Source organism: Meles meles, chromosome 21 (assembly GCF_922984935.1).
Source record: "Meles meles chromosome 21, mMelMel3.1 paternal haplotype, whole genome shotgun sequence".
NCBI lineage: Eukaryota > Metazoa > Chordata > Mammalia > Carnivora > Mustelidae > Meles > Meles meles.
Genome location: NC_060086.1, coordinates 43,913,715 through 43,935,586, shown reverse-complemented (window position 1 = coordinate 43,935,586; position 21,872 = coordinate 43,913,715). Strand labels below are relative to the sequence as shown.

Here is a 21,872-nt window from a genome sequence, read left to right as displayed (position 1 = left end):
GCAGCAGGGGTACTGGGAAGAAGGGAGGACCCGGGCTGGAGTTCTGCCTCCTGCATCCCCTCCACTCACACCTGTGAGCTTTCCCCAGCCTGACGCCCCGCTCCCCCGTTCCCTGCACCGTTCCCTGCACCGTTCCCTGCACCGGCTGCCCCCATCTGCCCACCCCAAGGTTGTTTAGGCGGCAAGACCAGAAGCGCCCTGTGTGCCCTCCCTCAGCACCCCCCCCCCAGGAATCTGCTTTGGACCGCGCCCTTTCCTCCTCAAGGGCAGGGGGCTTCATTACGGTCTGGGCTCTGGGCGCCCGCTCCGCAGCCCAGTCCATAACCGGTACAGCAATGGCGTGTGACTCCACGTTGCCCTCACCGTGAGGGTGGGCCCCTGGCCTCTGGGTGGGTGGACACAGGTCCCTGCGTGCTAACGGCCCTGGGACGCGCACTCCCCGCCCCCGCCTCGCCCGCTGCCGGGGCTGGGCAGCTCCAGGACAGCCCTCTGCCCAGACAGACGGTGCGGCGGGGGCGGGGAGGGAGGGACCCGTCAGGCCCCAGGTGCGGCCTGGACCGCGGGCAGGTAACGAGAGCCTGGGGGCCTGGCGGAGGCGCGGAGCACCTGCTGCACTGGGCGCCCCCGGCCGCACCCGCCCCTCCCAGAGGGCTTCCCCGAGAATCCCCCAGCCTCGCGCGGGCGCCGTGGGGGTGGGGCCGCTCGGATGGACAGAGCGCGCTGCGGGCGGGGCGGGCGGCTGGGACCTTGACCGCGGCGGCCGTGCGGGCTTCTGGGGCGCCCGCGGCGGGGACGACCAGGTGCCGGCGCCGTGCGGGCGACACGCGCGTCTCTGCGGGGCTGCGCGGGGTCCGCGGAGCGGCTGGGGGCGCGCGGCGCGGGCGCGGCGCTGGGCGCGGGGGGCGCTCCCGGCCGGGATGAGCTCACCGCAGTCGCGCCGGGGCTGAGCGCCGAGCCGGGCGGCGGCGGGGCGGGCGGCGGCTCCTCGGCGGCTCCGCGGCGGAGCCGGGCCGCGGCCACCATGCTGGGCCTGGACGCGTGCGAGCTGGGGGCGCAGCTGCTGGAGCTGCTCCGGCTGGCGCTGTGCGCCCGAGGTGAGCCGGCTGGGCTGGGGCCAGGGTGGCCACGTGGGCGGGGGTCTCGGGCGTGGGGGGTCGGGGAGGCTTCAGCCTGGGGCGGGGGCTGGGCCTCCCCCGCGGAAACTTTGGGGGCGCGTGTGGGGAGATCCTGGCGCGGTCCCCCTACTGGGCTCTGGCGGGGTGGGGGGCTTCGTCCAGGCCAGACACTCAGGGGCAAAGGAGGCGAGAGTGGGCGGGTCTGTTTGTGAAGCCGGGGAGGCAGGGGGACCCTCTCCCCTTGGGAACCTGCCCCTGAGATCCCCTCTCCCTTGGGTGGGGCTGGGGCTCCTTCAGGGCGTGGGGTGATCCTTGAGGAGCCTGGAGCACAGTGGGAAAGACCCTGTCCCAGAACTGTGGGAAGGGGCTCAGAGAGACCCCTGCCCCAGGGCACCGTGGGAAGGGGCTGTGAGTCTGAATGCCCCGGGGGAGGTAGCCCCAGGGCACAAGCTGAGGGGTTTAGAGAGAGCCCCCTGACGCCCCAGGACCACCACCGGGAAGAACCACTAGGACAGGGGAAGTCATAGGGGGCTGTGAAGAGGTGTGGTGAGCAGAGCCTCTGCTGTAGGGAAGACCTCGGAGGTCACCAGTCCACAGTGGTGGCCTCCAGTCCGTGGGGCTAACCCCGTTTAGGGCCTTCCCCTGCGCCCCCCCCATCTTTGGCCTCAGAGTCAGGGAGGAGCCCTAGACGGATGGCTGGGCCGGAGGAGGCAGCTCTGCCTCAGGGATGTCAGTTGGCTCCGTCTTAGGAGCCTTCTCCACCCCACGGGCCTCCCTAAAGGGTTCGGGTGTGGGTCTCTCCCCAGCCCGCCCCTGCCCCCCATGCCCCTGCGCCCCCATGCAGCCCTCCCTCTCTGAGCGCAACCCCCCTTCCCTGAGCCTCCGTTGCTTCCTGAGTTCCCGTGGGCACTGAGAGGCACAGCTGGCCAGCTGGGGGGCCTCCGGTTTGGTGCGTGAATGCCGGGTCAGCCAGTGGCCGCCGTTCACGCACCTCCCCAACCCCCAGTCCTCCTGACCGACAAGGAGGGGAGACAGCTGCCCCCTGACGAGGCCCTGGACGAGGCTGTGCCCGAGTACCAGGCCCCGGGGAGGAAGAGCCTGCGAGAGATCCAGCAGCTGGACCCGGAGGATGAGAGCTTGGCGACGTACAAGCAGGCATTGCTGGGACCCCTGCCGCCGGCTGTGGGTACGCGCACCCAGGGCTTGGGGGGCCGCGGGCATGGGTGGGCGCGCCCAGGGCTTGGAGGGGCGGGGGGGGGGGGAGGGAGGCACTCCGGTGACTTCCGGTCTCTCCTCAGACCCGAGCCTGCCCAACGTGCAGGTGACCAGGCTGACGCTGATGTCAGAGCAGGCTCCGGGGCCCATCACCATGGACCTCACAGGTACTGCCCCCCATGGGGCTCCTGGGGCAGGGTCTCTGCTGTCCCAGGAGGTCCTTCCCTAGCTGCCCTTTCCCCGACAGGGGAGCTGGCCGTGCTGAGAAACCAGGTGTTTGTCCTGAAGGAGGGTGTTGATTACAGAGTGAAGATTACCTTCAAGGTGAGGGCAGCTGCCCTGGGGGACACCTGCCAGCACAAGGTCAGCCCCCCGGAGGGGCCCTAACACCCTCTGTCTCTCAGGTCAATAAGGAGATCGTCTGTGGCCTCAAGTGTCTGCACCACGCCTACCGGCAGGGCCTGCGCGGTGAGGGCGGCGAGGAGGGGCTGCTGGGGGGGGCTGTGGGGAGGGCAGATGGGGCAGCGGGTAGCCCCTGACGGCCTCCCCCTCTCCTAGTGGACAAGGCCGTGCACATGGTGGGCAGTTACGGCCCGCGTGCCCAGGAGTATGAGTTTGTGACCCCGCTGGAGGAGGTGCCCCGAGGAGCGTTGGTGCGGGGTGCTTACGTGGTCACGTCCTTCTTCACCGATGACGACAGGACGGACCACCTGTCCTGGGAGTGGGGCCTCCACATCAGCCGAGACTGGAAGAGCTGAGCGCCCCCGCCCCCGGGAACCCCTCCCACTCAGAGTCCTGCTTTTCCCCGCCCTCCGTCGGTGATCACACCCCCTCCCACGCCCTCTGCTCTGTCCTGGGACGCCCCCTCCCTGGGCTGGCACTGTGCCCTCAACAGTCCTATTAAAGTCGCCTTGTCTCAGTGCCCTGGGTGTCGCTTCTGTCTGCCTCCCCTCCCCTGGGGGCGGGATGGGGGGAGCCTTGTGGCCTTATCTTCCCAGGACTGGGACTGGGTGCCACGTGGCAGCTGCGGCTTGGCCCCCGGCCCCCTTATCTGCCCCCTGCCTCGTGGGCCCGGCACTGCCATGGACGGCCAGCTCCTGCTCGCGCTGCTGCTGCTGCTTGCGGCCTCCGGCCTGCGGGGACAGGGCCCGGGGCCGGGGGGCGCTGAGGAAGAGCCCCCCGAGGAGGAGGTCCCCGAGGAGGATGGGATCTTGGTGCTGAGCCAGCGCACCCTGGGCCTGGCCCTGCGGAAGCACCGCGCCCTGTTGGTGCAGTTCTGTGAGTGCACCTGGCCCGTGGGCTGGGGGACACTCCGGGGCCGCCCAGGGTATTCGGCTCCCCACCCTGTGGACCCACAAGAGGCTTCCCCAGGGAGCCCTCAGCCCCCACGGTGCTCCTGGAGCTCCACCCAAGGGCATGGGAAGCAAGGCCTGGGATGGAGCTGGGCTGGGGGAGGGGGTCCAGCTGGAGCGGGGGAGGGGGTCCAGCTGGAGCGGGGGAGGGTGGGACCGGGAGGAGGTGCAGGTGCAGGGAGGTCCCTTGAGCTGCAGACTCTGCCCGGGCCAGAGAGCATCCTGGTCTTGCTTGCTTTTCGGTAGATGCTCACGCGCTTCTCCACGTGGGCCAGCCATTCCCAGGTAGCAGGCGTCCACGAGCCGACAGGTGGCCAGGGTGCGGGCCTCAGGGTGCGGGAGCGGCAGCTGCAGGGCTTTCCTCCGACGGGCTGTCGAGATGGAGCTGGCCATGGCGCCCCTGGCCTGGCACCTTGAGGAGCCCGGCTCTGGTGTGGAGGCTCAGACGGGCCCCTGCAGGAGGGAGCTGTGTGGACGGGAACCCTCCCGGCTCTGGCTGGGCGGGAGCAGAGGGGCTGAGGCCGGCACCGGCGGGGACGGGGACACTCATGACCCTCTCCCCCAGATGCCCCATGGTGTGGGCACTGCAAGGCCCTGGCCCCTGAGTACAGCAAGGCAGCTGCCGTGCTGGCGGCGGAGTCCGCCAAGGCCAGACTGGCCAAGGTGGACGGGACCGCCGAGACGGAGCTGAGCCAGGAGTTCGCCGTGACGGAGTACCCCACGCTCAAGTTCTTCCGGGACGGGAACCGCACACACCCGGAGGAGTACACAGGTACGGGCGGCGGGCGCCGGTGGGGCGGGCTGGGCTGGGCCAGGGCTGAGCGGACGCTTCGCAGGCCCCCGAGAGGCCGACGGCATCGCCGAGTGGCTGAGGCGGCGGCTGGGGCCCAGTGCCACCCGGCTGGAGGACGAGGAGGGCACCCAGACCCTGATAGGCAGCCGGGATGTTGTGGTCGTCGGCTTCTTCCAGGTGAGCGGCTACCCCTGGGGTCTGGGCCGCAGGAGCGGGGCCCGCGCTGCCAGCCGACCTCACAGGCTTGGGCTCCTCAGGACCTACAAGACGAGGACGTGGCCACCTTCCTGGCCCTGGCCCAGGACGCCCTGGACATGACCTTCGGCCTTACGGACCAGCCAGAGCTCTTTCAGAAGTTCGGCCTCACCAGGGACACTGTGGTTCTTTTCAAGAAGGTGCAGCACGGGGCCAGGGCGGGTGTTGGGGGTCGGGGCTGTGGTTCCTGCTGACCTGGCCGGTGCTGTCCAGTTTGATGAAGGTCGGGCCGACTTCCCGGTGGACGAAGAGCTGGGCCTGGACCTGGGGGACCTGTCGCGGTTCGTCCTGGTGCACAGCCTGCGCCTGGTCACGGAGTTCAACAGCCAGGCAAGTGGGCGGTGGGAGCCGGAGCCGGGCGGGGGCGCGGCCGTGAGAGCCAGCCCCGTGAGCTCAGCCTGCCCCCACAGACGTCACCCAAGATCTTCGCAGCCAGGGTCCTCAACCACCTGCTGCTGTTCGTCAACCGCACGCTGGCCGCGCACCGGGAGCTCCTGGCGGGCTTTGGGGAGGCAGCGCCCCCGTTCCGGGGACAGGTACTGGCTGGGCCGGGGGGCAGGGGCTAGGGCGGGGGGGCTGCCCCGCACAGACTCCCTGTCGGCAGGTGCTGTTCGTGGTGGTGGACGTGGGCGCCGGCAATGACCACGTGCTGCAGTACTTCGGTCTGAAGGCCGAGGAGACCCCCACTCTGCGCTTCATCAACATGGAGACCACCAAGAAGTATGCGCCTGCGGCCGGCGGGCCGGTCACCGCGGCCTCTGTCACCGCCTTCTGCGACGCAGTCCTCGGCGGCCAGGTCAAGGTGGGCTGCTGAGCGGCCGCCCGGGGAGCAGGGCTGGGAGCACCGGCTGGCGGGAGAGACCCCAGTGGAGCACCCGGCCCGCTTCCCCCCAGCCCTATCTCCTGAGCCAGGAGCTCCCCCCTGACTGGGATCAGCGGCCGGTCAAGACCCTCGTGGGCAAGAATTTTGAGCAGGTGGCTTTCGATGAAACCAAGAATGTGTTTATCAAGTTTTGTGAGTGTAGAAGGCAATGGGTGGTGGGCAGGTGGGGGGTGGCGGGGCCCTGCCGGCTGCGCCAACAAACCGCTGCCTTAGACGCCCCGTGGTGCAGCCACTGCAAGGAAATGGCCGCGGCCTGGGAGGCCCTGGCCGAGAAGTACAAGGACCACGAGGACATCATCATTGCGGAGCTGGACGCCACAGCCAATGAGCTGGAGGCTTTCCCTGTGCACGGCTTCCCTACCCTCAAGTACTTCCCAGCGGGGCCGGGTCGGAAGGTGAGGCCAGACCCCATCTTCCCGGGTCTGGAGCTTGGTGTGCGCAGTCCTGGGGGGGGGAAACCAGACATGAGGCGGGGCCTCCCGCGGCAGGGCCTCGGGTGGGCGGGGCCCCGGAGGGCGGAGCCTCGGGCGGGCGGGGCCCGATGATGGATGTTTGGGGCGGGCCTGGGCAGGCCTTGGGCTTGGGGGTGGGGCCTCGCTTGAGGGTGGAGCTCCGGGGATGGGGGTGATGTCACCTGCCAGGGTAGGACAAGGTGGGTGTTTTCTCCAGAACCCTGTGTCCCTCCTTAGGTGATTGAATACAAAAGCACTAGGGATCTGGACACCTTCTCCAAGTTCCTGGACAACGGGGGCCAGCTGCCTGCCGAGGAGCCCACAGCCCCCGAGCCGGTGGGTGCCTCTGCCCCAGGGCTACCCTTCTCTGCACCAGGCCGGCATGGGGCCCTGCGGTGGCCAGGGGCAGGGGCGAGCCAGGGATGAAGCTCCAGCTGGGCCTCTGTGACCCCTTGCAGGAGACAGCACCCAACGCCAGCTCGGCGCCCAAAGAGGAGCTGTAGCCGACCCACAGTGCCGTCGAGCCCCCAGAGCAGAGCCCTGGGAGCCGGGCAGAGAATAAAGAGCTCTGGTCTCAGACTGTGTGTGTGGTTCCTGTGCACGCCGGGCTGCCGGGCCTTGGGCTTGCCCAGTTAGCCTCCTGGGGCCGATCCCATCTGGAGCCGGGCCTCGCGGTTCCGGTTGGATCCCTGACACAGATCGGGGTCTGGGAACCCAGCCCTCTCCAGAGCTCCGTCCCCATGCTCCAAAAGACACCCCCCTCCCACACACACTCTCGACCCCCAGAGGCCTGGTGTGAAGCTGGCCGAGGACGGCAAGAAGACAGGTGCACTCCTGCCAGAGAAGGTTCAAAAATGATTTTATTCATAATTATCCAAGTACCTTTGAAAAGATAATTGTACAAGTCAGCGCATGAAAAATGGGCTGGGGCAGCCCCCCACTGGCCCTGGCCTGAGAAATGTACATATTTACAGGGGCCCTTAGAGGGGAGGGGCCCGGGACCCGCTGAGCCGGCGCCCTGGACACGAGGGTGGAGGGCGAGCGCTACGGGGCTCCGTCGCCGGATCCACACAGTGGCAGGCAAGAGACAAGCTGTGTTGAAGGCACTCGGTGACATGTACAGTTGACAGAGGCCCCCGCGGGGGCCCTGGCACCCCAGGCCTAGGCTGGGCCGGGGTAGGGTGTGTCGGACCAGTCCCAGAGTGGGGAGCAGAGCCTGCGGTGCGAGCGCCAGAGCGAGGAGCAGTGAGCAGCAGGCGCCGCTGGAGAGGGCACTCCAGGCCGCCCCGTGGCGGGCTCCCTGCTCAGCCGGCCGCTCCAAGGATCACTGAGCAGTGGACGGGGTCCCCTCCTCGTCAGCTGCAGGATGGAGGCCTGCGGGGCCGCTCGGAGGGACCCAGGCCAGCTGCAGGGCGGGCAGCACCTGGCCTTTGACCGCGGCGGTGCGTCTGCACACACCGGAAGCACACGACACGGCACAACCCTCGGACGCGCACCGTGATGCCCGGTCCCTGCCTGACGCGGGCCCAAGCCGGCGCCGAGGCCGGACTGACCAGTCAGTCCACCTTCTCCACCTTGCCGATGACCTTTTCCTCAAACACAGGCAGCACGGCGTCGTCTTCCCGAACCTCCTCAAACACCACGCCACAGTCAAACTCATCGCTCACTTTCTTGAAGTAGTATCTGCAGGACAGGGGTGAGCGGGGATGAGGCCCCCAACCCCATGTGCACCGCAGGCCGCCCAGCTGCCGGGGGTCACAGTGAGCACGGGACACACACGGGGCCCTCACCTGTAGTTGCCTTTCTTGGTGAGCAGCTCCTTGAACTGGCCCAGGGTGACGGCGCGGCCCCGCACCAGGGTCCTGTAGGGGATGGGCTCTCCGCAGAAGTAGTAAGCCACCACGATGCTGTCGCACGGCTGCGCACTCCCACTGCCCGCCTTCCTCTGGGACTTCGTCCTGGAGGCAGAGGCGAGGCGCACTGGTGACTGCTGGGCTCAGGGTCCCACAGGGCACACCCCAAAGGGCCACAGGCCCTCCAGGAAGCACAGGATGAGGACTGGCGGGGGGGGCTCGTCATCCTCGGACACCCCCTTGCCTGGGCCAGGGCCAGCCCTCCGGGAACCTCACTCCACATGGTGTCCCGGCCCGAGGGTCCAGTCCTGCGCCAGCCCCCCGTGCTCTCAGACCCACAGCAAGGACACCAGCTCAGCCCTCCCCCGCCTGCCCCCTGCCCCCATCCAGCAGCGCCTCCGTTTGCCCACCCCCCTCCTGCACCCACCACATGGCCTCAGGCCTCCCTGTGGTCCGAGCTGGCTGGGGGAGCGGCACCCCCTACCCAGACCCCAGGAACACGGGGAGCAAGCTTCTCGGGGCCGGAACCTGCAGTGCATCCCAGCACCTGGTTTCCTAAGACACCCAGGCCACTGGAACCAACGCAGCCCCCAGCTCGAGGCTGGGCCACACTCCCTGTGGCCCAGGGAAGGGCTAGAGCCATGCGACTGCGGGAATGTCTCCCGGTGGAGGCTGGACGAGGAGCAGCCCCGGGCACGGATGAAACGGACCTGCCCCGTGGCAGGGAGCTCGTCTGGAGGGCAGGGGCAGAGCCCAGCCCGACACGCAAAGAAGGGCACGAGCCCAGCACCGTGCTGCCCAGGACCACACATCCTGATGGGTCCTGAGCCGTGGCTCTGTGTCTGAGACCACAGGCAGCGCCGTGCGGTTGTCCAGCAGCTCTCGTCCCTGGGACTGACCGCTCCAGAGCTGCCCAGATATGCTCAGACACAGCCCCTGGCCCCTGCTGGCGGGGAGCTCACGACTGGCTCATCTCTCCCTGGGAACCCTCCCTCTCCCAGCTGCTGCTGGGCACATGGCTGACAGTGACTCGGGCTAAGTGGCCATCCACTGCTCAAGCCAGGCTCCTGGGTGCCCACTCTCCTTCCCTCGGTCCTACAGCCTCATGCTGCGGGGTGAGGGGTCCTCTGGGGCTCCATTCTCCACAGAAAGGAGACAGGGTCCCTGCTTCTCCAGAGACCACCCTCAAGGAGTGACCTGGTGGGGAGGCCGAGTCACCCACGCATTCGACTGGACGGGACCCCCTTTCTGCTCTCCCCTGAGCAGAGACTCAGGGATCGGGCAGCCGGCACCGCCTACAGGGGGTCCCCAGCACCCGCCCTGCTCAACGCACTCCCACATGCCACGCGAGAACAGAGCAAGGCCTGGCGTGCGCACGGCCCCCCGACACACCCCGGCCACCCGGGCAGGCGCTTTCACACGGCCGAGCCAGGGGAAACGAGGCCCAGCACACGGCAGCGTGCCCCCGGGCTGGCGAGGAAGCTCAGGGAAGTGAAGGCGGGTGGGGGGCACGGGCCAGGGCGAGGAGGAACAGCAGAACTTCCTCTCTGGCCCGCTGGCCGCATGTCCCGCGAGTACGGCCCGCGTCTCCTCTGACGGGGACAGGAAGCTTGAGCCCAGCCCCGTCTCTTCCAGTGCGGCGCCCCAGACCCTGTGCCGGGAGCAGCGGCTCCACCGCGGGCACCTGGGTAAGCGGGACCCGCGCGGGGGCGCACGTACTCTGTCTCGGAGAGCTCCAAGTCCGACACGGCCGGCACCACGCTCAGCACGGGTGTGCACGCTGGCCTGACGCAGGAGCGCCCCCGCTGGATGACCTCCTGCACATACCTAGGGAACAACCACGTCAGTGAGCCGCAGGTCCTGGGCGGGGGCCTCTGCCAAGGCTCCGAGGGGACAGCGGGGCCCCCACGAGGGTCCATCACCACCAAACAAGGCTCCTACTGTGTGAGCGGACAGACACCAAACCACGGACGGGACGGTCAAGGGCTGCTCCGGGGTTGGTCGGGAGGCAGAGGCCGCTGGAGTTCGTCTGGATCTCTGAGGTTCCTCACTGCGCGATGCAGCTCCCGGGACCCCGCTCGGGAAGCACCCATCGGGGCGCCAGCGTCTTGTCGCTTCATCCACACCAGGAAGGGTCTTCCGGGAGGGCCTGCCCTGGCCTCCTCCGCTCCACATGGCTCTTCCCCATCCGTGCCCTGACGCCGCTCCGTCCCGAGCAGCGGGGAGGCCTATCCCGGAGCCAGCCGCGTGGCAGCAGCTCTCCGCACGGCTGTCCGCCCTCCCAGACGCATCTTCCGTCAGCCCGGGGGGTCCCCGCGGCGAGCCTGGGGAGGGCCCAGCACCCGCACTGCTGCCTCTTCACTTGTGTCTGTGGCTGTTTACGAAAGGCCTACGGACGCCAACCACCGTCCGGCACCCCGACAGGAGGCTCACAGCCCGAAACATACATCCCCAAGAGGCTCGTATAGCTGCGCAGTGTCTGGCCAGCAAGGGCACACGCGGCCCGCCGGGTGCTGGTGGCAAGAGGAGACACGAGCCCGGCTGCCCCAGAGTATGCCGGGGACAAGGGTCCCGCGCAGCCCCGCAGAGCATCTGCGCAGAGAGAGGACATCCCACGAACACGCCCCCCAGCCCCTTCCCAGATGACCCCCTGCCACCCCGTCTGCCTCCAGGTCACAGGCCCCAGCGGACAAGAGGCATCCCCCGCACCATCCCAGGCATCTGGCGCCAGGCTGGCTCTCTGGTTCTATGGGGACAGGATGACAGGGTGTGAGACACGGGGCCATCAGCGTGGTTACGCTCCACCGCCAGGGCACACACTCAGGGCTCTGCCCAGTGAGACCACCACGGACGCCAGCCTCCCCAGAGCTGGAGAGCCCCACACACAGTGAGGCCCCGGAAGGTTGACCGGTGATCACAGACGGGACAAGGGGCGCCGGCAACGTCGAAGGAGAACAGGGCCACTGTGTGACCATGCCCCCCCCAGATACCCTGATCCACGTGGAGAAAGTGACCTCAAGGCCCAGCTGGAAAGGCAGGGAAACGACGACCCTCAGGCCTGCAGAGAAGGCCTGTTATCACCAAGGGGTGCTCCCTGGGCTTGTATGAGGCTGCGTGAGCCGCGGGTCAGGCCTCTCTGGTCCCCAACAAGGGGGACTCTGGTGCTTGGGGGTCCCTCCAGGAGAAGCCTGTCACATCAGCATGTACTTCAGCAAGGCTAACTGTCCCGCCTGCAGACGATATGGCCCCTGCCAGGGTCTGCTAGCAGAGGCAGCCAGGATCCCCCAGCACCCCACTCTGAGCTCAGCCCGCACAGCAGCGGGGGGACCTGATGGTAACCCCTAGCGGTCCCACGTGCCACGGGCACTGAGCGGACGAGCGCACTCCCAGCAGACAGAGGGATCCTCCTCCGTCCCTAGAAGGACAATGTAATGACCACATGCCCTCCCAGACCCTGGTCACAAAGCAGGGCCACTTGCCGTGCCCTGGGTGGCTCTCAGTGGCAAGAAGCAAGCAGGACGGCCAGTGGGCGGCCAGCGCAGCTCTCTGTGGGGCTCTCGGGCCACGGAAGCCTCAGCCCCAAAGCCAAGCCACGGTACCCGGAGCGGCCCCGGCTCAGGGTGTGGCCTGCTCCCCCCAACCCCGCATACCTCTGCTTGGAGGGTAACTTGCTGGCTCTCTTCTCTTCCTCCTCCAGACGCCGGCGGGCCTCCTCCAGCTGGGTCAGAGGGTTGGGGGCCGGGTTGGGTGGCATGGTGGGGTCTTGAATGAAGAGGTGGGAGGGCTGGACGGAGTTCCGCAGCTGAGCGCTGACCCAAGGGTGCACGGCCCCAGGACGCTCCACAGACAAGGGCCTAGAGCTCTCGTGCGCCTGCTGCTTCTTGGCACCAGAAGACCTTTGGGAGCAAGAGGACAAGGCGTGGTAGCAAGTGACAGCCGGCCAGTGTGGGTGCCAGGAATTGGGACAGGACCCGGGGAGAACAAGCTTGGCATTGACCCTGGCTATTAGGCAACAGTCCACAACCTCCCCCCGTGCCCGATACACATGTTCCTTTGTGACACGCTTCTTTGTAATCTTGAGATTTTACTTATTTATTTTTTAAAAATACCGTATTTATTCATTTGACACAGAGAGAGAGAGAGAGAAATCACAAGTAGGCAGAGAGGCAGGCACAGACAGAGAGGAGGAAGCAGGCTCCCCACTGAGCAGAGAGCCTAATGCAGGACTCGATCCCAGGACCCCAGGATCATGACTGGAACCGAAGGGAGAGGCTTAACCCACTGAGCTGCCCAGGTGCCCCTAGATTTTGTTTATTTATTTGTTTATTTGGGAGGGAGAGAATGAGAGAGAGAGAGAGAGAGCATGAGAGGCGGGAGGGTCAGAGGGAGAAGCAGACTCCCTGCTGAGCAAGGAGCCTGATGCAGGATTGTGACCTGAACTGAGGGCAGATGCTTAACCAACTGAGCTACCCAGGCACCGCATTCTTCTGTAATTTTTATTTTTTTAAAGACTTTATTAATTATTTATTTGACAGAGATCACAGGCAGGCAGAGAGAGGGAAACAGGCTCCTCGCTGAGCAGAGAGCCCGATGCGGGGCTTGATCCCAGAACCCTGAGATCATGACCTGAGCTGAAGGCAGAGGCTTGACCCACTGAGCTACCCAGGTGCCTCTCTTTCGTACTTTTTTAGAAAAGTACTTATTTGAGGGGTGCCTGGGCGGCTCAGTTGTTGGGTGTCTGCCTTCAGCTCAGGTCATGATTCTAGAGTCCTGAGATCGAGCCCCGTATCAGGCTCCCGGCTCGGCGGGAAGCCTGCTTCTCCCTCTCCCACTCCCCCCGCTTGTGTTCCCTCGCTTGCTGTGTCTCTGTCAAATAAATAAACAAAATCTTTAAAAAAAATAAGAAATAAAAAATACTTATTTGAGACAGGGCAGAGCAGAAAAAACCTTCGGCAAATGCCCCACCGACGACATGCTCACTCTCACAACCCAGGTGCCCCTCTGCAACCCACTTTTAATCACTTCACTGAAACAAACCGCATGCTACACAGACTTCCTTTAAAAAAAAGTTTTTACTATTTTAAAAAACATTTTAACATCAAAATAAGCGTTCTTTGTGAAAAACCTGAAATATACAGAAAACGCAGAGAAAAATATAAACAATTCGAAACATCATGACGCAGAAATGCCTGCTCCCAGGGTCCTGGCACACGACCGGCCCGTCTCTGAACCTGTAGCTCCTCCCGATCCCTCCACGCGCTGGCGCACCTGGGCTCTTGTTAGCCCGAGTGAGTTCCAGGAAAACGTCAGCCTCTCTCAGCTGTGGCTGCAGCCCTCGGGAAGGGGGATTTCGTGCCAGGAGGAAATCCCAGGAAGAGGGCCCCCTGGGCAGTGGGCAGACTCAGTGCCCTCAGGACCCCAGAACTGCCCAAGGCAAGACACCCCCGGGGGAATGGGCTCAAGGCCAGCCACGAGGACACCTCCTCCCTGGGTCCCAACCCCCACGTCCCCCTGCCCGGCTCTGTACCCAACCTCCCCTCCCGGACTTCCTCCCCAAGCCCACCCTCTCCCATCTCCCCAGAGCCCCTCGGCTCTCCACCCATCCCGGCCAACCCGTCTCCCCTCCCCCACCTCTCAGCTCCCCACCCCCACTCTGCCTCCCATCTGCGGGCCCCGCCAGGCCCCACCAGGCCCTCCGTCTCCCTGTCCCACGCCCCCATATAAGAACAGCAAAGGCAGAGGCACGGGGCCCCCTAGCTCTCGGGAGGCCAGCAGGAACTCATGGGGACACTGAAACGCCCTCATGTCCCGACAGCAAGCACAGGGCCATTCCTGTGAAAACCCAACAACGGAAGAAATCCAGAGAACCCGACAGTCCACCCCCACCCCCACCAGAAGGAGAGAGGGGCTCCGGAGAGAACCGTCTGCCAGAACCAGTTCTGGGGTTGTGCTTGTCCCCAGGGCCACGTGGAGATCAGACACGGGGCCCCAGAGGGGGGCAGTGCCCCCTCGGCTGACCACGCAGGAGGGGCAGGACCGGTGTCCACCCGAACCCCCCCACCGGCCGCACACACTCCGCCCTCCCCGACCACGTCCAAAACGGAGCAGCATCAGGAAAGCCTGAGCCGGAGGAAGCAGCGCCTGCCCACCGCCAGCAGATCCCACCAGCCCAGGGCCCAGACAGCTGCCCTGCGAGAGATGGTACATGTCTCCAGCCAGCCCCGGTCCCCCACGGTCTCCGCACAACGGGGGGGCCCACAAGGGGCAGCAACGGCTCGTCCAGAGGCCGGCTCCACACCAACCAGAGCAGCCTCTGGCTCTGCGGCGGCCACGATGGAGCTCCGAGGGCTGCAGACGGCCGAGGGCTGGGGGGACAGCCCGCTGCCAACCCTGCGGCCTCTGTCTGGAGTGACGGGCAGGCACCGGCCTAACTCCCCCAGTCACTGAGGTCGCGGTCACGTGGAGCGTCGCCACCCCAGAAATAGCCTCGTGAGAACCTCCCTGTGAGAGCAGGGCCCCCTCCTGGGCGGGGGTGGGGGGCAGCAAGAGGAGCTCAGACAGAGCATGCTGACCGCAGACTGATGTCACCCGTGGGCGGGACACCAGTGCCCAGGACACAATGGGGGGCGGGGGGCATCTGTGAGCTCACAGGCCCAGACACCTTGCTCCTGCTGTACGTGCCACGGGAGAAGACAGCGGGCAGCCAGGCACTGCTTCAGGGGTGCGGGCAGCCGCGGGCTGGGGGCTCCTCGGGCTGGTTCCACACCCCCGTGCCCACGTCCTGGACGCGGCGCGCCCCTTACCCGTGGCCAGCCTTGCGGTGCCTGCTGATCTCCTTCTCCCCCTCAATGATCCACTGCATAATCTTCTGGTTCTTCTCCGTGTCTTCCGACGGGCCTGGCGCCTCCGTGCCCACGCTCTTCCCCGACTCGGCCTTCTTGGCACTTCTTCTGGGGGCAGCGCCGGCCTTCCCACTGCAAGAGCAAGAACTGGGGGTCACCTGCCAACGTGGCCCGGCCCGACTCCGGGCAGTCGCGCCCCGGTGCCGGGGGGCTGTCGGGGCTCTGCGGAGCAAAGTGTCCAGACGGCACCAGCTGGGAGGCCTAGCGCCTGTCCTTCCCCCGCCTGCTGGCGGCAGCCCCAGGGCCCAGACGCTTCCCTCTGACGCAGGTGCTTCTGAAGCTAAGCTGCCTGTGAGGTCGACGGCCACACTCTCCAGCTGACGGCGCTCGGACAACCTCGATCTTTTAAACTATTTTTCTGAAGGCCTGAGAGCGCGCTGGCGTGTGCTCGTACACGTGCGGGAAGGGCAGAGGCAAAGCAAGAGGGTGGAGAGGAGCAGCCTGCCTGTAAGTGGAGTGGCCGGACGCAGGCCTCGATCTCACGACCCTGAGCCAAAGCCGAGAGTCACACGCCCCACCGGCTGAGCCCCACAGGCACCGGCCCTGGCTGGGTGACTTTTAAAGGGGAACTCTGGCCTCAAAAACCAGGACAGAGCCCACAGGAGATGAAGCTTCTCACTGTGTGACCTTCATCCCTGGGGAGACACACGTGGCCCTTATGGACACGGGCTCAGAGACAAGGAACCACAGCCCCGATCCCAAAGCAAGGCTCAGGCTGCCTGACACTCACCTGTAGGCCAGGCTGTCACTGGCATTGGGGGCGGCGCCCACGCTCTCCAAGTGGCTGCGAGGCTTGGCCGCGTGGCTGTGCACCTCTTGGCTCCATGGGAAGCTGCCCTGTGCCCGGCGGGCAGCCTCAGCATCAGCCTGCTCCTTGGGCCTGGCCGTGCCGTGGTGGCTGTGGTGGTGGCCGTGCCGGTGCAGGTGCGGGCCAGCCGCGTCCAGCTTCGCCCCTGACTTGGGCGCGTGCTTCCCGTGCCCAGAGGGCACGCCCCCCAGCACACCCACGATCTTGGGCACATGCGCGCTGTCAGGGGAGCGGTGGCCAGGCCCCGGTGACTGACAGCCAGGCGTCCTCATGACCCGCTGCACGTGCTCGTCCAGGATGCTCTCCGGGTTCTCCTCGTGCGCGTCCCGGAGCCCCATGCAGCCCACATCTGCGTAGCGGGGCGGGAAGTGGTGCCAGGCGGGGGCCAAAGGCAGCTTATGACTGGCCCCCAGGGGGCCGGAGGGCATGTCCCCATCCTCGCCTTCTTCCTCCTGCAGGACAAGCCCCCGAGTCAGCTCCTGGCACGGCCCATGTCGAGAACCTCCCACCTGGGGTCACAAAGAAGTTAGCCTGGCGGCTCTGTCCTGGGGATCGGGTGAGGCATCGCACGCTGGCTTGACTTGAGGACCAGGCAAGGGCTCCCCGCCCCCACCCAGCCACAAGCACTCAGGCACACGTGCACGTGGCCACCAGGAGTCCCACGCCAGCCTATGTCCTGCCCACGGACAAACCCCCACAAGGAGTTCTCCTTCACCTTTCTCAATAAAGGTATTTTTACCTTTTCAGGTGATTCTCCAATTCCTTGATTTTTAAAAAAATCTTTATTTATTTAAAAAAATTTTTTAAAGATCTTATTTATTTATTTGACAGGCAGAGATCACAAGTAGGCAGAGAGGCAGGCAGAGAGAGAGAGGAGGAAGCAGGCTCCCCGCTGAGCAGAGAGCCTGATGCGGGGCTCGATCCCAGGACCCCGAGACCATGACCTGAGCCGAAGGCAGAGGCTTTAACCCACTGAGCCACCCAGGCGCCCCATAAAAAATCTTATTTATTTAAGTCATCTCTACCCCCAGTGTGGGGCTCGAGCCCACAACCCCAAGACCAAGAGCTGCACGCGGCTGTGGCTGAGTCGCCGCCCCTGCTCCTCCGCGTTACTGCTGGATCTTCAGCTGCGCTTTCAAGAGAATTCTACCCTCGTGCAGAGGCGCTCTCGTCTTGCTGTGTGTTTCTTTTTTTTTTTTTTTTTTTTTTAAAGATTTTATTTATTCATTTGACAGAGAGAGATCACAAGTAGGCAGAGAGGCAGGCAGAGAGAGAGGAAGGGAAGCAGGCTCCCTGCGGAGCAGAGAGCCCGATGCGGGGCTCGATCCCAGGACCCCGAGATCATGACCTGAGCCGAAGGCAGCGGCTTAATCCACTGAGCCACCCAGGCGCCCCTTGCTGTGTTTCTTGGTGAATCCTCCCAGTGAACGAGGCTGGCCCTCGTTTATCTGACAGTCCACAGAACCACATCCGTGAACACATCTGACCAGTCTAATTCCCAAGGACACAGCTCACGCTGACTTTCTTGTCTCACTCAATAGTGCAAACCAGGATAATGCTGACTAAATCTGGTAATAAACCAAAGAGCGAGGTAGGAACCCCTGCACTCTGCTCTAACCCAATCTCAAAACCTTCCCAAGACTTCTCACTTAACGGGAGAGCACCTACACGTTGCCAGCCCCAGCAGTCAGCAGCAAACGCGTCAGTCCTGCCGGGGCAGAGGTGGCACGGAGGACAGACGGACGGGCACGCGGACAGGTGGACGGTGAGTGTGCCCCTGACGGGCACAGACTGGGACCCTGGGCTCCCTCGCCCCACTCCATGTCCCCGTATTGACTCCTCTGCCTTGCCCTCCCCAGGGCACTGGAAGTGACCCCAAATGGAGCAGTGAAGAAGGGGGACTCTCTCCATCCCCAGGGGGCGGGGACCGGCCAACGCCATCTCGGTGGCTCTGCATATGGAGGAAATCCACCTTAGGGTTTTGAAATGTTATAGGCTTAACTGATTACCTGGGTAATGGTTTTTTTTTTTTTTTTTTTTAATTTATTGGACAGAGAGACAGACAGCACGAGTAGGCAGAGCAGCAGACGGAGGGAGAGGGAGAAGCAGACTCCGTGGAGCGGGGAGCCCGATGCGGGGCTCCATCCCAGGACCCTGAGATCATGACCTGAGCCGAAGGCAGAGGCTTAAGGACTGAGCCACCCAGGCGCCCCTCTTCTTTGCTCTCATTTTCCAAATTTTACAGAAAAATAAGTTATTTTTTCCAAGACGTATTAATTAATTTGAGAGACAGCGAGCAGGCGCGTGCAGTGGGAAGAGGAGGCAGAGTCTTGACGCAGACCCCACGGACGGCAAAGCCTGACGCGGGGCTTGATCCATGACTCTGGGACCATGACCTGAGCTGAAACTAAGGCAGACGCTTAACTGACTGAGCCACTCAGGTGCCCCAATAAAAACAAGTTATTTTAAAATGTTCTTAAAAGGGCACCTGGGTGGCTCAGTGGGTTAAGCCTCTGCCTTCGGCTTGGGTCATGATCTCAGGGTCCTGGAATCGAGTCTCACATCGGGCTCTCTGCTCAGCAGGAAGCCTGATTCCTCCTCTCTCTGCCTGCCTCTCTGCCTACTTGTGATCTCTGTCTCTGTTAAATAAATCTTAAAAAAGAAAAAAAAAAGTTCTTAAAAAAACCTAATTCACGGGGCGCCTGGGTGGCTCAGTGGATTAAGCCGCTGCCTTCGGCTCAGGTCATGATCTCAGGGTCCTGGGATCGAGCCCCGCATCGGGCTCTCTGCTCCGCGGGGAGCCTGTTTCCTCCTCTCTCTCTGCCTGCCTCTCTGCCTACTTGTGATCTCTGTCTGTCAAATAAATAAATAAATCTTTAAAAAAAAAAAAAACAAAAAAAAAAACCTAATTCACGGCCCGTCTATGTAGGCTACAAGATCATACAAGACAGGGCATCTCCTGTCTGTGTGGATTCCCTGGACGCAGGTAATTTCATCTCATCTTCTCCCGGGTTTGTGTGCCGAATCACACAGGACAGAAGAGACGGCCGGGGGCAGCCCAAGGACCGAGGACCAAGGCGTGCCCGTGGGGACAACATGGCTGCAGCAGGCAAGCCCGGCACCCCAGGCCAGAGGCTACTGCGGGCCCTGCATGGAGCCACACACCTGAGCCAAGGCCACGTGTCTGCCCATTAGTTTCGGAATCAAGATGTCAGAAACACTAGGGGCTGTTGGTCTGAACGTGTCCTGTGACATCGCGGAGCCCCACGCAGTCCCTGGGGCAGGTGTTGCCCTCTGGGAGCCAGGCTCCTGCTGGATCCAGATACAACTGCCCTGGGCCTGCCGGGGACACCCCGGAGAAGAGGGGACAACCACTTGGCTGCGAGAAAGCGCGCTGGGCACCCACAGCCCAGTGATCTCTAAGGGGCCTCCCGGGAACCTTTTTATTTTTAAAGATTTTATTTATTTGACACAGAGAGAGAGAGATCACAAGTAGGCGGAGAGGCAGGCAGAGAGAGGGAGAAGCAGGCTCCCCGCTGAGCAGAGAACCCGATGCGGGGCTCGGTCCCAGGACCCTGAGATCCTGACCCAAGCTGAAGGCAGAGACTTAACCCACTGAGCCACCCAGGCGCCCCGCTTCCCGGGAACCTGCAGGGCCACAGGCATGCAGAGCCTCTGAGCCAACTCTCTTCCGGTAAGAGGATAGACTGGGGACCCCAGCCACAGGGCCAAGATGCTGCTGCTGAGCACCTACGGGTCGCTCCAGGCCTTGCCTCCCCCACAACGAGCACCTCCTCCCAGGAGCCAGGGAGGGCTGGGCGGGCGCGGTGGGGGCCTCAGACAGGCAGGTGTCGCAGGAGAGCAGGTAGACACAGGGACAGGGTCAGAGCACGTCAGAAGCCAGCACGGTGGGAGACCCTGGAGGGAGCTCCTTGGAGGCCTGAAGCTGTCCTCAACCCTACCAGTCGTCCCGGGATCGTTCGGAAATGGGGACGTGCTGTGGCCTTCTCAGGAGGCCCACTCACCATCCGGACGCGTCTCAGCCGTTCCTCCAGCTTCTCCTCAGCCTCCCGTGTCCGCTGGACGGCCTCCAGGCGGTGGATGAGCTCTGCGGCGAACTTCTGGGGCTCCACACGGATTTCCTTTGGCATTCGGTAAGTGCGCTGCAAGGAGACAACACATTAGCCAGCCGCGGGCCGCTCTGAGCCGCTGCCCGCCACGCCAAGACGCACCCGCGCTCTTCGTGGGTGACGAGAAACAGGTTACGAAACCTGCACTTTCACTGGTGGCAACCTCCTCGCTTGCCCCTCTCCTTGCTGGACCAGAGCTGCCCTCCACCCGGCACCGACCGGCGAGGTGGAACAGAGCTCCGGCAACGGTGCTCCAGGAGCAGAGAACAGAGGTGGGGAGCAGGCGGGAGCCGGGTCAGGTCACTCGGGCAGCGGCTGGCAGGGCCCCAGCAGGCCGGAGTTTTAGTGTCCTAAGCCCAGGTGCGCCCTTTACCTCGGCCCCCCCAGCCTACCCCCAAGAAGCGCCTCTAACACGAGGGGCCAGGCCAATCCCCTGCGAGGCCTAAGAAGGGCGAAGGGAGAGCTGCAAAGACCCCGTAAGAGGCAGGGGCTGGGCCCGGGAGTCCCCCACGGAGACAGCTCGCAGACGATCCCACACGGCAGGCGCGGCAGACCAGGCTTCGGACGCGGGTCTGCCGTGAGGGTGGGAGACACAGAACTCAGTACAGGAAAACATCCGGGGGGACGGGAGGGCCTGTTCAGAGGAGACGGCTCCGGAACGCAGTTCACAGGAATACGCCAGGCCACGTTTTCGGAGTGCACTTCACTTTGCTGTAATTCCACGTTCAAAAACGTCAGAAGAACAGCACAAAGGACTCCTGTCCAGCCCTCACCCAGACTTCCCAAGTGGAGCTATCTGCCAGTTACTGTCATTCCCGCTCACAGACACGGACAACAGGCACACACGTGCACACAGGTGTGCATGCACAGACACACACATGCACGTCCTCGACCGGACGGTACCTAACACCGGGCAGTCGTTTGTCCTGGAGGCCAGACCCAAGAGGAGGAAGGGGCAGGTGTTCCCAGAAAAGCCCAGGCAGTGGGGACGGCCAAGAGGCTGAGGCCCTGAAGGAACCTTCCAGACAGGACATTCAGACAGAGCCCAGAGGCCAGTGGAGTCAGCCGGGGAGTGCCGGGACCCACGCGGGACTGAGGGCTGAAGGCCAGACGGCAAGAGCTTTGCGGTCCTGACACCGCATGATGCCACACGCAGGCCACAGGCAGAGTGGAAAGTCCTGACGAGACCGAACCACATGCACGTGGTAGGCTCGGCCCAGCAGAGGCACACCCCAAGCCCGCGTGCTCTGGAAAAGAGCCTCTAGGCTGCACGATCGTGCTTCTGAAAGGAGCAAACTGCCGAAGTGACACCAGCAGATCTGTACACGGACCCTTCCAGCTGCGGAAAACAACACACGGGAGAAGGCTGTGGGCATTAAAACTGGGGGAACTCTGGGGCATGCAAACGGCCCCCCTCAGCTGTGAGGAGCAGACAGCTCACGCCAGGGGCTCCCTGACACACAGCCCCCCGCCCGGCCCAGGAGCCCCCGCCAGGCACGCAGCGCAGTAACGCATGAGGGGCAGCTGCAGGCCGCGCGTGTCTCGGCTGCACTCCGGCCACGACAGGACGTGCTCCTGGGGCAGACCGGTGTCACCGCCATGGGAGACACGCCCCAATCACGGCAGCCGCCACCTCTGCAAAGATGCGGACCGCTGTTTGCTGGTTTCTTCGGTAAGAAATGTTACCCCACAAATAAAAGTTAATTATTTTATCAGAAAAAAGTTAGTTATTTGTCCAGAAAAGCGAAGAACGGCAACTGAGGACAAGCAGTCTATGGCAAACGCTGTTGACAACTCCCACGAGCAAAGGGAAAGATGTCATTTTACGGAGAAGGGGGAGGCGGTGGGGGGGGCTGCTGGGCACGGAAGTCTGTGGGACAGAAGCAAGCGTGCTGGTGACGGCGGCTTCTCCTCACGGAGGTGCGGGGCTGGCGGATGGGGTAGGCGACGCAGGGCACAATCCTCCGCGTAACTAAGGGCCTTTCCCTGGGCTGCGGCTCCTGGGGCGTCCGCATAGACGATTCCTGACGCTGGAATGCGGAGAGCTCCCCCTCCTGGCTTCCTGATTCCAGTGGACGGGGCATATCCAGATCAGCTTCCACAGGAGTCCACAA

The 21,872-nt window shown here is 64.3% G+C and overlaps 3 protein-coding genes across 4 annotated transcripts in view; 2 read left to right on the top strand and 1 right to left on the bottom strand.

Annotated features, from left to right (window-relative positions):
* Positions 1-385: 385 nt before the first annotated feature.
* On the top strand, positions 386-3,253 carry ARHGDIG (Rho GDP dissociation inhibitor gamma). The gene is made up of 6 exons (XM_045992409.1): positions 386-1,094; positions 2,122-2,301; positions 2,414-2,497; positions 2,578-2,654; positions 2,735-2,798; positions 2,889-3,253. Exons 1-6 carry the CDS (start codon positions 1,022-1,024, stop codon positions 3,086-3,088), a joined length of 678 nt encoding a protein of 225 aa, XP_045848365.1. The 5' UTR covers positions 386-1,021; the 3' UTR covers positions 3,089-3,253.
* Positions 3,254-3,310: 57 nt separating this feature from the next.
* Positions 3,311-6,643, top strand: PDIA2 (protein disulfide isomerase family A member 2). The gene is made up of 11 exons (XM_045992407.1): positions 3,311-3,608; positions 4,248-4,454; positions 4,519-4,652; positions 4,733-4,870; positions 4,944-5,060; positions 5,141-5,266; positions 5,335-5,532; positions 5,625-5,745; positions 5,827-6,008; positions 6,303-6,401; positions 6,524-6,643. Exons 1-11 carry the CDS (start codon positions 3,413-3,415, stop codon positions 6,566-6,568), a joined length of 1,563 nt encoding a protein of 520 aa, XP_045848363.1. The 5' UTR covers positions 3,311-3,412; the 3' UTR covers positions 6,569-6,643.
* Positions 6,644-6,907: 264 nt separating this feature from the next.
* The window catches only part of AXIN1 (axin 1), a 55,444-nt gene continuing 40,479 nt past the window's right edge, over positions 6,908-21,872 (bottom strand). Inside the window, exons 5-11 of one of the 2 annotated variants that reach the window (XM_045993147.1) lie at positions 19,654-19,791; positions 15,551-16,080; positions 14,722-14,892; positions 11,569-11,814; positions 9,638-9,745; positions 7,856-8,023; positions 6,908-7,748 (exon numbers count right to left, since the gene is read on the bottom strand). In XM_045993147.1, the coding sequence (XP_045849103.1) occupies positions 7,622-7,748; positions 7,856-8,023; positions 9,638-9,745; positions 11,569-11,814; positions 14,722-14,892; positions 15,551-16,080; positions 19,654-19,791 (1,488 nt within the window). In that variant the 3' untranslated portion in view covers positions 6,908-7,621. The remainder of the gene's footprint in view (positions 7,749-7,855; positions 8,024-9,637; positions 9,746-11,568; positions 11,815-14,721; positions 14,893-15,550; positions 16,081-19,653; positions 19,792-21,872) is intronic. The other variant, XM_045993148.1, reaches the window with a different exon arrangement.